Source organism: Danio rerio, chromosome 9 (assembly GCF_052040795.2).
Source record: "Danio rerio strain M-AB ecotype USA chromosome 9, GRCz13ab, whole genome shotgun sequence".
Classification (NCBI taxonomy): Eukaryota; Metazoa; Chordata; class Actinopteri; order Cypriniformes; family Danionidae; genus Danio; species Danio rerio.
The window spans coordinates 56832501-56847165 of record NC_141029.1 but is presented as its reverse complement, the minus strand read 5'-3'; the positions used below and the strand labels follow the sequence as shown (position 1 = coordinate 56847165).

Sequence of the window (14665 nt, the reverse complement as noted above, 5' to 3'; positions counted from 1 at the left end):
TAGTTAAATTAACTATAAGTTAATTCAGAATATTAATAATTTAAAATCGTTATTATTGACATCTTCATTCATAAACTGAGCTAATTTCGCTACAATTATGATTAGAAATGTGTTGAAGGAAATCTGCTCTCCGTTAAATAGAAATTGGGGAAAAAGATATACAGGGTGTTAATAATTCTGACTTCAACTGTATGTGACGTCAAATAAGAGTTAGTACAAAAGTAAAGCATCTAAATGTAATCCAAAAGTAGTCCGATTACATTAACATAAAGGTGTAATCTAGCTGATTATGTGACAGATTACAGATTGTGTTGTGAAACTTGTAATCAGCAGCTGATTTTGGTTCATAAGTAATAGTTAATGCAAAAAATAAAATGAAAAATTTGTGCTATATGACATGCTTTCCAAGCAAAACGTGTCATTTTTCACTCACCGGCACTTGTCCATTAATAATGACTTCTTCAGCAAAGCGCACTTTGACCGGATTGGATTTCAACTTGGCCTTTTTAGCTGCACTGATGAAGGCAGATTTGGGAGACTGGGAAAACAAAAGCAGAAATATTACTGAAAAATCAGTTTTATTAGGTTATCATCTTCTGCACAAAAGCTTAGGCAGAGACTAACAAGCAGATCTACATGGAGACTGCAGCAGGGTTATTATCTTTAACAAAAACCAAACCTAAAAGCAGAATAAAAAGAAAAAAAGTAAATCAACGCTGAGTGAAATTATACAGTTAATTTCAGCATTATTTTAGTTCATCATTAAAGAACAAAAAATAAAGAACTAAACGTTAATAAAACTCACTAGAAATGCTAAAAAGTAAGTCAAATAAATAAAAATTGTTGTAGAACATGCGACAAATTTACCAACATTAAATAAAATAAAGAAAGAAATATGTAAAAGTGTTTTTTTTTTTTTTTTGAGCTTTGATTGGGACTAAATTCTTTCCCAGAGATGGGTTGCGACTGGAAGGGCATCTGCTATGAATAAATGTGCTGGATAACAGAGGTGTGAACCTATACTGGTCTCACGGTTCGGTTACGATTATCATGCCATCGATTCGGTTCAATTCGATATCTTGGTGCATTGACGATGCTTTCCATACACAGTTATATTTTGGGGGAAGGCTATAACAAGCTATATAAACAAACACACACACACACACACACACACACACACACACACAGTCTCTCATTCACACACATACACAAACATAGACAGCACCAAACAAACAAACCCACACACACACTTCCTCTCCACACACAGCCCTCCACACTTTCCACACACAGCCCTCTCAATATGCGTTTAACCGGGAGAGCTCGCGCTGAGCGGAGCAAGAAAAAGAAAAGAAAATAAAGACGCACTTTTCCGAGGATCCCTTACTGAGAGTTCGGCTCCGTGCGAGCTATCCCGGCTAAAAGCATATTGTGAGAGCTTAAAGGGAGCAGTGGTCGTAATGTCGAGCAAAAAAAAAAAAGGAAAAGGACAGCTGTGAAACATAACCAGCTTTGTCTTTTTGTAGGAAACACACTTTAAATGTTTTTAGGGTAAGAGGTTTTTGAGCTATTGCCGCTATTTCTGGTGCCCCCCTGGATTTACAGCACCCTTGGCATTTGCCTATACTGCCTATGCCACGAGCCAGCCCTGAGTTGGCTCCTGAGTGTTGTAAATACACCTCCCTCGCGACAGAGCGCATAGGAGATAAATGACGTCGGTACATGATTTTTACTGAACCGATACCGAATTATCCGCGTCTGCATCGCAGTGCACCGAAAAAACAATTAATTTTGACATCCCTACTGGATAAGCTGGCGGTTCATTCCGCTATGGCGACCTCGAATTAATAAAGAGACTAAGCTGACAAAAAATAAATTAATGAATGAATGAATGAATGGTACTAAATTCCAGTATCGTGACAACCCAAATACATATTATTAGGTGTTGTCACGATACTGGAATTCGGTACCGATCGATACTCAAGTTTTAAACCGTCCAAAACAACATTTGACTGCTATTGAGAACATTCTATAACAGCGCTGATTTGCTGTTGTATTCACATGCTCAACAGAAATGACTGTGATTGGCCATGAAGGTCAGCAGAATAATTAGTAGATCAATGCCTGATCAAATTAGCCAATATACTGACAAACTCGCAGTAAAAGAGAGAGTTAATCAGTATAGTGAATGTCGAGCATCACAATTCTCTGCTTCACAGTATTTCTTATGGGAAAAAAAAGCACTTACAGGATACGGCTGCACCACCGTCAGGATGATGGACTCCTTACAGCTCCTGCAAAACAACAATAATGTGCAATAATAAAGTGCAAAACACTCCTGGGGCCTGTACCTTGAAGCCGGATTAGTTAGCCAATTAAATTCCGGTTTATTTATTGCACCAATCCTGGGTTTTAGACACCATACGGGGGAACTCGGATTTAATTATGCTTTGTTGCTATTTTAGCTATCACTGCATGGCTTACCTGCTCCAGAGAATGTTATGTTTAGATAATGGTTATGGCTATGTTCTAGCTATGTTCAGTTAATGTTTTGATTTTGTTCAGGTAATGTTCGGCTACTATTCAGTCACCATTCTGGTTATGTTCTGGCTATGTTCCGTTAATGTTCTGGTTATGTTCAGATAATGTTAAGGTAATATTCAGCTACCATTCTGGTTATGTTCAGGCTATGTTCTGGTTAAGTACAGGTAATGCTCGGCTAATAATAAGTTACTATTCTGGTTACTATTCAGTCTATGTTTTGCCCATGTTCAATTAATGTTCTGGTTATATTTAGGTAATGTTTGGCTAATATTTAGTTACCGTTCTGGTTATGTTCAGGCTATATTAAGGATATGTTCTAGCTAAGTTCAGTTAATATTCAGATAATGTTAAGGTAATATTCAGTTACCATTCAGGCTATGTTCAGGCAATGTTCAGTTAATTTTCTGGTTTTGTCCGGGCTATGTTGAGGATATGGTCTGGCTATGTTTTGTTAATGTTCTGGTTATGTTCAGATAATGTAATATTAAGTTACCATTCTGGTTATGTTCAGGCTATGTTCTGGTTATGTTCAATTAATATTCTGGTTACGTAGGTAATGTTTGTCTAATATTCAGTAATTATTGTGGTTATGTTAAGGCTATGTAAAGGATATGTTCTGGCTAAGTTCAGTTATTGTTCTTTTTATGTTCAGATAATGTTAAGGTAATATTCAATTACCATTCAGGCGATGTTCGGGCAGTTTTCGGGCTGCGTTCGGGCAATCTTCGGGCAATCTTCAGGCAATCTTCAGACGATGTTCTGGCTATGTTCAGGTTATGTCTGGCCATGTTCTGGTAATATTTAGGTTATGTTCTGGCTATGTTTGGGTTATGTTCAGATTATGTTCAGATAATGTTCAGGCTATGTTCTGGCCACGTTCAGGCTAAGTCTGGCCATGTCCAGGCTATGTTCTGGCTTTGCTCAAGTTATGTATGGCTAATGTTCAGGTTATATTTAGGTTATGTTCATGTAACCCCGCCAGTCCTTTGTCACCCAACCTGCTTCGAGCTGGGATCGAACCGCCTACTTTCCGCATGGGTTGCTCTAACAAGGAGGCTAAAGACCATGGTCTCTAGCGTCTGTCGCTAGAGCACCTTTAGAGATCAGAGGAGTGAGGTTTACCTGCACAGCACTGACTAGCTGGCCTCTGCTACACTCACCCCCCTAAACCTCACTCCCATCCGGGTCACGGCACCAATGTAGCCCCGCTGATCCTACGCCACCCAACCCGCTCCGAGCTGGGATCGAACCGCCGACTTTCCGCATGGGAGTCGGTTGCTCTAACAAGGAAGCTAAATACCATGGCCTATAGCATCTGTCGCTAGAGCACCTTTAGAGGTCATAGTGAGGTTTACCTTCACAGCACTCACTAGCTGGCCTCTGCTACACTCAGGTTATGTTCAGGTAATGTTTCAGACTATGTTCAGGCTATGTTCTGGCAATGTTCACACCATGTCTGGCCATGTTCAAGCTGTTCTGGCTTTGCTCAAGTTATGTTTGGCTAATGTTCAGGTTATGTTCTGGCTATGCTTAGGTTATGTTCAGGTAATGTTTCAGGATATGTTCTGGCTTTGCTCAAGTTATGTTTGGCTAATGTTCAGGTTGTGCTCTAGGCACTTTTTTCATCTTTTACTTTCCAGTTTTATTTAACTACTTTTGTTTTTAAATTAGTTTTAATTTTACACATTGATTTCCCATTTCTTTTAAGTATTTTTGGAGAGCTTAAATGATGGAGTGGATTACCTGACTAGGTCGATCACTCGTTCCCTTGGAGCCGAACTCACGGGTTCCTCATTTATCATCACTATTTCATCTCCTGGGATCAGCTTTCCTTCTGAAGGCCCTCCTGCGCATTCATCACACACACAGATGAACACACAGGCACAGAGAGAGATGCAGACATACATATACATACATGCAGACAAACACACACAAACATAGTTAGAGATGAAAAGAAACAGAGATGCAGGCACGCACACACACACACACACACACACACACACACACACACACACGCGCACACATAGACATAGACAGGCAAACACACGTACACAAACACACACATTACATACAAATATACACACACAGACACAATAAACCAGATGCAGACACACATGCAGACAGGTATACACGCACACACAGAGATACACAGTTGCACACCCAGAAACAAACAAACAAACAATCAAACACACATGCACGCAAACGCACGCGCACGCACGCACATGCGCGCGCGCACACACACACACACACACACACACACACACACACACACACACACACACACACACACACACACACACACACACTCTCTCTCTCTCTCTATTTGAGCCTATTTTCAATAAAAGTAGTGTGTTGCTTTAAAGACTTACGCAATCTAGTTATCAGTCCCCTTCATTTGAATAAAATTTAAATATTCATACATTACATGTTCCTGAGCTGAATGTACCAGCCGAGATAGATGACATGCAAATCCATTTAAGATAATGAACAATCTGATAATGCTGTCCAAACTGGCACAATAACAACCGCAGATGGTAAACTCAGGCCTGCTCTGTTCTTCCAAGAATAAAACCCTTGAGTTTAAAAGAGCAGGTCATGCGGGCTTTCAAGAGTGCATATATATATATATATGTGTGTGTGTATATATATATATGTATGTATGTATGTATGTATGTATGTATGTATGTATATATATATATATATATATATATATATATATATATATATATATACATACATACATACATACATACATACATACATACATACATACATAATAAATATATATATATATATATATATATATATATATATATATATATATATATATATATATATATATATATATATATATATATTATTTTATTATTATTAATATTATTTTTATTTATTTATACAACAGTTCTGTCTGGTTCTTGAATCTGATTGGCTGATAGGCCTTCACCTTTGTGTATTACTCCGCCCACAGCCAGCAACAAGCAGAGAGACACTCTACAGTTTGACAAATATTACTGCTGGTAGACAAAAAAAATGTACCTTTGAGGCTTTTTTTAGTGGAGATTGTAGTTGTTTAGATTGAAACTATGCAGTTTATTTGTAAGAATAGTGCCTATTTTAAAATATTTACAATTTCTGAAAGAGCTCGTCGGTGGCCATTAGCTGCCAGAGTAGACCAGAGACGGTTGACGTTTTCTATCCACAAGATGGCGACAGAACCGCATAATAAGCCCTTAAGCTTAGAAGATATAACAGTCTGATTTCTAACTACAGCTGGTCAAATCATTATTAAACTGGTAAGCAATACCTGCTGACACTTCCGTTTTTCATGGGAGTATTCTGTATTTCAGACCAATCTCCCGCAACCATCGCGTTTTTTATTTCTTCCGGAAAACTCCCGTAATTTCACCCCCCACCCTTTTCTTTTTTTTGGTAAAGTCTGTAAACACCCCCGGGCCGCCAACTTTGTCGAACAAGTTGATCTCTCTCTTTTGTATGTTGTAGTGCTGTATTTATACCGATTTGCTCGCATATCAGCAATGTGTGTTGTGTTGGCAGATTGAAAGAAGCACAGTCTGCATGTGTTTAGCGTTTTTCCTTATAGCAAACACAACAGCAGTCTGGTAGTGATTGCGCTGCTTTTTACGGGGTTAATTATTGTGATATCCCGATTGCAACAGAGAAATACTGTAGACTGTAACACTGTGAGAAGATATCTCTGTAGACTGATGGCATTTCATGTCACTGTCAGCTTTATAATCTCAAAGTGTGAGCAAAGTCAGCTGTTTTGTCTTAACTTTAGACATTACGCTAGAGAATCATTCAAACACTAGTTCTAAAGTGACATTGGTGAATGAGTAACGGCTTCTGTTGTTCTGACGTCAGCTGCAGATGTGAATGAATGGCAGAAGAAAGTAGTTCTTAATATTAAGGTGTTTTTAGGCTCGCCGTGTTTGATTATCTTATTTATAAACACGATTGTGCTGTCGAACTGTTGTATAAACGCAATATCACACTTGTAGCAGTGCACCCCTCCCACCAGTGCTGATATACAGCTATATCGCACTGCTACTCGTGTGATATTGCTCATATACACACACATACATATACATACATGTACATAAATGCGCACACACACACACACACACACACACACGTGTCTATATATGTTTATTTACATGAATATATATATATATATATATATATGGTGTAGATCATATACACATATCATTGGCATCACTAATATCAATAAATGTAGCTGATCTAGTTATTTGTGTACCTGGAGTAACAGATCGAACCACGACAGGTTTCTCACTGCCCGCCACGAAGCCAAAGCCGAGCACCGGGTCTCGTCTCATCTCCACCTTCCTCGGTGCCGGAGGGACAAACTTCTCCACATCAACGCGCACCTCCTCCAGAGAACTGGACTGCGAGAGGTGACTGCAAAACAAACAAACAAAAAAAGAGGAAAATACATCAATTGAGGCAACATTTCAAGCATTTTCCATGAATTTTGTGTCATTTGGAATTATTTACAACAAATGTCCACTAAAGGAGGTCGAGCATTTTCGTATATGGCTCCAAAACAGGTTATGTTCAGCTTATGTCTGGCCATGTTCAGGTAATGTTTAGGTTTTGTTCTGACTATGTTTAGGTTATGTTCAGGTAATTTTGTGTAATTTGGAATGATTTACAACATATGTACACTAAAGGAGGTCGAGCATTTTCGTATATGGCTCCAAAACAGGTTATGTTCAGCTTATGTCTGGCCATGTTCAGGTAATGTTTAGGTTTTGTTCTGGCTATGTTTAGGTTATGTTCAGGTATTTTTGTGTAATTTGGAATGATTTACAACATATGTCCACTAAAGGAGGTCGAGCATTTTCATATATGGCTCCAAAACAGGTTATGTTCAGGTTATGTCTGGCCATGTTCAGGTAATGTTTAGGTTTTGTTCTGGCTATGTTTAGGTTATGTTCAGGTAATTTTGTGTAATTTGGAATGATTTACAACATATGTCCACTAAAGGAGGTCGAGCATTTTCATATATGGCTCCAAAACAGGTTATGTTCAGGTTATGTCTGGCCATGTTCAGGTAATGTTTAGGTTATGTTCTGGCTATGTTTAGGTTATGTTCAGGTAATTTTGTGTAATTTGGAATGATTTACAACATATGTCCACTAAAGGAGGTCGAGCATTTTCATATATGGCTCCAAAACAGGTTATGTTCAGCTTATGTCTGGCCATGTTCAGGTTTGGGTTTTGTTCTGGCTATGTTTAGGTTATGTTCAGGTAATTTTGTGTAATTTGGAATGATTTACAACATATGTCCACTAAAGGAGGTCGAGCATTTTCATATATGGCTCCAAAACAGGTTATGTTCAGCTTATGTCTGGCCATGTTCAGGTTTGGGTTTTGTTGTGGCTATGTTTAGGTTATGTTCAGGTAATTTTGTGTAATTTGGAATGATTTACAACATATGTCCACTAAAGGAGGTTGAGCATTTTTATATATGGCTCCAAAACAGGTTATGTTCAGCTTATGTCTGGCCATGTTCAGGTAATGTTTAGGTTTTGTTCTGGCTATGTTTAGGTTATGTTCAGGTAATTTTGTGTAATTTGGAATGATTTACAACATATGTCCACTAAAGGAGGTCGAGCATTTTCATTTATGGCTGTGAAACACTAGAAAAGCCTGTATGATAATTTCAGATGCTCAGACACACTCGGTATGAAACTAGACTAAAAACTCATTGTTTTAGTAAAGCATACATATGTATGATGCATTGATAATATGGAGCTCAATTGTATTCATTTCTTAAGATGATGATAATGATGATTATTTAATTGCTGAGTTATAATTAGAGCCAGACTTTTCTTTGCCATTTTTTTAATGCATTTACTTTAGTTGCCATTTCTTTACTGTATTATGGCAAGTGTATTATAACAAAGGTCAGACAGAATCTTCTGCAAATAATTTTGTGGAAGCTCTGCATATTTATGCAAGATAATTTTGTGAGTGTAAGAGTTCTTCCTAACTTTTAAGGCTCACAATGTGAATGCAAATGCAATTACAACCACTTGTTTGTTAAATCAAGCTACAGCAGCTCTCTCATATAATACATCCAACAAATTACTGAAAATATTGCTTCCTAATTATACAAATATGGGCAACATGCTGGCTCAGTGGTTAGCACCGTTGCTTCAAAGTAAGAAGGTCGCTGGTTCGAGCCTCAGCTGGGTCAGTTGGCATTTCTGTGTGGAGTTTGCATGTTCTCCCCGTGTTGGCATGTGTTTTCGTCTGGGTGCTCCGGTTTCCCCCATAGTCCAAAAACATGTGCTTTAGGGTGTGTTTGTGTGTGTGTGTGTGTGTGTGTGTGTGTGAATGAGTTTTTCTCAGTACTGGGTTGTGGCTGGAAGGAACATGCTATCCACCAATCCACTCCTTGTATCAATCCATTGAGCTGCTGCCATGTGATTGGCTGATTAGACATTTGCATTAACGGGCAGTTGGACAGGTGTACCAATGGTAACCTTAGAATATCACAACAGATTAATTCAAGTACAGTATGATGTAGTATTCATTAACAGAGTTGTTTAATATATACAGTATACTATAGTATGATTTTAAAATATTGTGTTATTTACAGTAAAGTGTGTTTTATTATAGCGTTTACAACACACTGTAATATTAACTAACGTGGACTGATGAACTAATAAATATTGTAATACACTTTAGTTTTTACTACAGTAAACTGTGGTGTATTGTAGTATAGCATACCCTATAGTTGTAGAAACAGTATTGGGACAATTGTATGTTTATATTACTATAGTTGCCGTGTAGTGACTATAGATTTACCACAACAGTAAATGCTATAGCACCAAAACACCACAGCATTTACTGTAAGATACTACAGTATTTCTTTTTCCCATGTGGGCAGATTACACAGCTCTTGCTCTCCTACTTCATAACAGCGACATTTGAGACGCAGGTTTGACATTCCCCATTCAGACACAACACAGTGGATGTGAACACAATATAAAGCCGTGGAAATGATTTGTCTCTGCGGGAACCGTCACGCCTCTCAAAGGTTCTGCCGATCTGTAATTTAGGGGGAGGCGAACAATGGCACTGTGGTACAAAAGGTTGAGGAGGGAAAGAGCTACGAGAGAAGAAACTGCTGGAACTGTTGATGACCCAGTTACACACTGTAATCATTGTAAAGTCAGAGAGTGCTACAGTCGAGTCACAGGAACACACACTACACTTCAAGGCGTCAAAAAAAAAAAAATCTTCGAACATCTGTGAAGAAAATGACGGCATGCAAAGACTTACTGTCTTACTGGAACAATGCTGCTAAATGAAAACTAATTTAGGGATGAACCAATATGGAATATTGACTGATACAGATAACGATATCTCTTTAATATTAGCCGAAAGCCAATATATTAGCTGATAATTCTACATCTAACATATTTTTCTGCATGATTGTGAAACACAAATAGCGAATGCACACAGTGAACAAATGATTTTAGTTTCATATTTTGAATCTAATATCTGGCTTTTATTTAATCAACTATTATTTACCATATACCATATTACTATAGCCATGTTACCATAGCAACTATAAAATAACCAGAACAGATCAATTACTATAGCCATGTTACCATAGCAACTATAAAATAACCACAACAGGTCAGTTACTATAGTCGTGTTACCATAGCAACTATAAAACAACCACAACAGATCAATTACTATAGTCATGTTACCATAGCAACTATAAAATAACCACAACAGATCAGTTACTATTGTTGTGTTACCATAGCGACAATAAAATAACCACAACAGATCAATTACTATAGTGGTGTTACCACTGCAACTATAAAATATCCACAACAGGTTAGTTACTATGGTCATGTTACCATAGCAACTATAAAATAACCACAACAGATCAATTACTATAGCCATGTTACCATAGCAACTATAAAATAACCACAACAGATCAGTTACTGTAGTTGTGTTACCATAGCAAATATAAAAGTATCACAACAGATCAGTTACTATACTTGTTACCATAGCAACTATAAGATAATCACAACAGATCAGTTATTATAGTCGTGTTACCATAGCGACTATAAAATAACCACAACAGATCAGTTACTATAGTCAAGTTACCATAGCGACAATAAAATCGCCACAACAGATCATATACTATAGTTGTTGTGTTACCATAGCAACTGTAGAATCACCACAAAAGATCAATTATTATAGTTGTGTTACTATAGCAACTATAAGATAACTACAACAGATCAATTACTATAGTTGTGTTACCATAGAGACTAGAATTACCACAACAGATCAATTACTATAGTTGTGTTACCATAGAGACTATAGAATTACCACAACAGACCAATTACTATAGTTGTGTTACCATAGAGACTATAGAATTACCACAACAGATCAATTACTATAGTTGTGTTACCATAGAGACTATAGAATTACCACAACAGATCAATTACTATAGTTGTGTTACCATAGCGACTATAGAATCACTACAACAGATCAATTATTATAGTTGTTGTATTATTACCATAGCAACTATAGGATAACCAAAACAGATCAGTTACTATAGTTATCATGTTATCATAGAAATTGTAAAATCATCACAACTGATCGGCTACTATAGTTGACGTGTTACCATAGCAGCTGTAAAATCATTCATTCATTCATTCATTCATTCATTTTCTTGTCGGCTTAGTCCCTTTATTAATCCGGGGTCGCCACAGCGGAATGAACCGCCAATTTATCCAGCAAGTTTTTACGCAGCGGATGCCCTTCCAGCCGCAACCCATCTCTGGCACTGTAAAACCACAACAAATCAATTATTATAGTAGTTACCATAGCAGAATCACTACAACAGAGCAATTACTATAGTTCTTACCAGATCAATTGCTACTGTAGTTGTGTTACCATAGCAACTATAGAATTACTACATAAGATCAATTATTATAGTTGTGTTACTATAGCAACTATAAGATAACCACAACAGATCAGTTACTATAGTTGTGTTACCATAGAGACTATAGAATCACCACAACAGATCAATTGCTACTGTAGTTGTGTTACCATAGCAACTACAGAATTACTACAAAAGATCAATTATTATAGTTGTGTTACTATAGCAACTATAAGATAACCACAACAGATCAGTTACTATAGTTGTGTTACCATAGAGACTATAGAATCACCACAACAGATCAATTGCTACTATAGTTGTGCTACCGTAGCAACTATATCATAAGCACAACAGATCAATTACTATAGCTGACGTGGTACCATAGTGACTATAGAATCACTACAACAGATCAATTATTATAGTTGTTGTATTATTACCATAGCAACTATAGGATAACCACAACAGATCAGTTACTATAGTTATCATTTTATCTTAGAAACTGTATAATCATCCCAACTTATCGGCTACTATAGTTGACTTGTTACCATAGCAGCTGTAAAATCACAACAAATCAATTATTATAGTAGTTACCATAGCAATCATAGAATCACTACAACAGATCAATTACTATAGTTCTTACCATACCGACTGTAGAATCAACACAACAGATCCATTACTTTAGTTGTGTTACCATAGCAACTGTTAAATTACCACAACAGATCAATTATTATAGTTGTTGTGTTACCACAGCAACTATAGAATCACCAAAACAAATCCATTACTATAGCTGTGTTACCATAGCAACTATAAAATCACCACAACAGATCAATCACTATAGGTGTTGTGTTACCATAGCGACTATAGAATCATCACAACAGATCAATTACTACAGTGGTGTTACCATGGCAACTGAAGAATCACCACAACAGATGAATTACTCTAGTTGTGTGTTACCATAGCAACTGTAGAATATTCCAACAGAATTGTTCAAGTGCAGTTCATTAACAGTTGTAAATACTACACAATATATTAAAGTGAGGTTAACAAACTACGGACTTACAGTAAAGCGCATCATACTGTATGCTGAGTGCAAAACTACATTACCGAACATCACCCGCAGGTGCATATGAGGTGAAGCGCATCAATCACACACCTCCTGTAATAATGTGCATCTTTAACTCCTCATTATCGTCCATTAGAGGTAAAAAAGCTTGGCGTGACGCTCTGTCTCTGAATCAAACACAGCCTTGGTCTTCATATGGCGCTCGGCGTCACATTATCTGCATTTGATCACTCGCTGTAAGATTTGATTGTGAATTTAACAGCATTATGTGTCTGCTTTATGCTCAGGTAACCAGCAAATGGCCTTTACATCACATCTTCTCGCCTTACACTAATGCAATCCTGCGTTAGCTTTTAGCCGTTGCTCGGTCTCGATATGATCCAGCGTTTGTGGGTCTGTGAAGCGTGAGTGTGTGCTCGTCCTCCGCTAATTAAAGCTGCGGGCTGAAGGAGGCGGCATCATTCTCGACACATGTTCCAGCGCATGGCGGAGGCCTACAATTAATCTTTCAAGACGCCACGAGAGCGCAAGAGGTCGTGCATGAGACGCAGGTTCAGCTGCAGATCTGAACACGAGACATCAGCTCACAGTCACCTCTTTGTTTAATAAACTGAACCAGACGCGAAGCAAAGGTGAAGGGTTTATGAGGAATGAATGTGCATGGTCAATAAAATATTATTAATGATAACTTTCATGTACCCCTGTGCACTTCCAGATAATGATATAACTCCCATGCACACTATAAATATCTTGTTAAAGATAATGCAATAATGTAAAGTAAATAAACACCCTGTAAAAGATTTTATAATGTAATATATATATATATATATATATATATATATATATATATATATATATATATATATATATATATATATATATATATATATATATATATATATATATATATATATTCCGGCTAAATAAATAAAAAGATAAATAATAATAATAATAATAATAATAATAATAATAATAATAATAAAAACAGCTCCTAATCAGCTCTGTGTTCAATAAACTGAACATGATGGAGGGCTAAGAATTTGGTTCATAAGGAATGAATGTGCATGGAAAATAAAATATAGTAACTTTGCAAGAAAACACTGATGCTAGTTTTTATATTACATTTCACATTTACTTAAAAAAATAAGTACTAAATAATGGAAATAACTGTTGTGCTTAATAAAAAATAGCTGGAATATTCCAGTTAAAACAAATGAATTAATAATAAAAAAAGATTTAAGAATTTTCTGGCAGCTGGAACTCCAACAAATACTGAAAAAAAAGCTCTGTAAAAGAAAAGCATACACAGACTTCAAGAAATACTGTTGAAGATAATGGCAAGTAAAGGTATTAACCTCTCTGTAAAAAATAAAAACAAATTTATAAACAAATAATCCAGCAGCTTCGCTTAAAAAAAAAAAAAAAAAAAAAAAAAAAAAAAAACCTAGAACAACTGTCCCATAAAAGAAGAATATTCTTGCAGCTGTGGCACCCAAAAATTATAACAAAAATAAATAAATAAAACTAAATGCAAAAATAAATAAATGACTAAATGACTAAATAAACATATACATATATGTATACACACACACACACACACTTAAGGCTTAACTAGGTTAATTAGGTTAACTAGGCAGGTTAGGGTAATTAGGCAAGTTTTTGTATAACGATGGTTTATTTTGTAGACTATCGAAAAAAAAATTTGCTTAAAGGGGCAATAATGGTGACCTTAAAATGGGTTTTAAAAAAATTAAAACAGTTTTTATTTTAGCCGAAATAAAACAAATAAGACTTTCTCCAGAAGAAATAATATTGTCAGACATACTGTGAAAATTTCCTTGCTCTGTTATGCTGCGTTCACACCAGACGCGGCATGCGCGTCAAGCGCGAGTGATTTACATGTTAAGTCAATGCAAACGCACGAATAGACATCCTGCGGCGCGATACGCGCGAATGGCGCGCCGCGAATGACGAGAATTGCGCGGTGTGCATGGCGCAAATGGCGTGGCACGAACTGAGCATTTTGCGCGTTTGACGCGTGTTAACCAATCAGGAGCTTGCTCTTGTGGGGGCGTGATTGTGACATATCGCCTGTTGTCGGTGTCTTA

The 14665-nt window shown here is 36.8% G+C and overlaps 1 protein-coding gene across 5 annotated transcripts in view; it reads right to left on the bottom strand.

The window, feature by feature from the left end:
• frmpd4 (FERM and PDZ domain containing 4) overlaps positions 1 to 14665 on the bottom strand; it is a 175563-nt gene that overhangs the window by 44153 nt on the left and 116745 nt on the right. For all 5 annotated transcript variants that reach the window (XM_087266272.1, NM_001440745.1, XM_087266273.1 and 2 more), the window contains 4 exon segments: positions 6818 to 6978; positions 4285 to 4387; positions 2246 to 2291; positions 434 to 538 (listed from right to left, as the gene is read on the bottom strand). In XM_087266272.1, coding sequence (XP_087122398.1) covers positions 434 to 538; positions 2246 to 2291; positions 4285 to 4387; positions 6818 to 6978 — 415 coding nt within the window.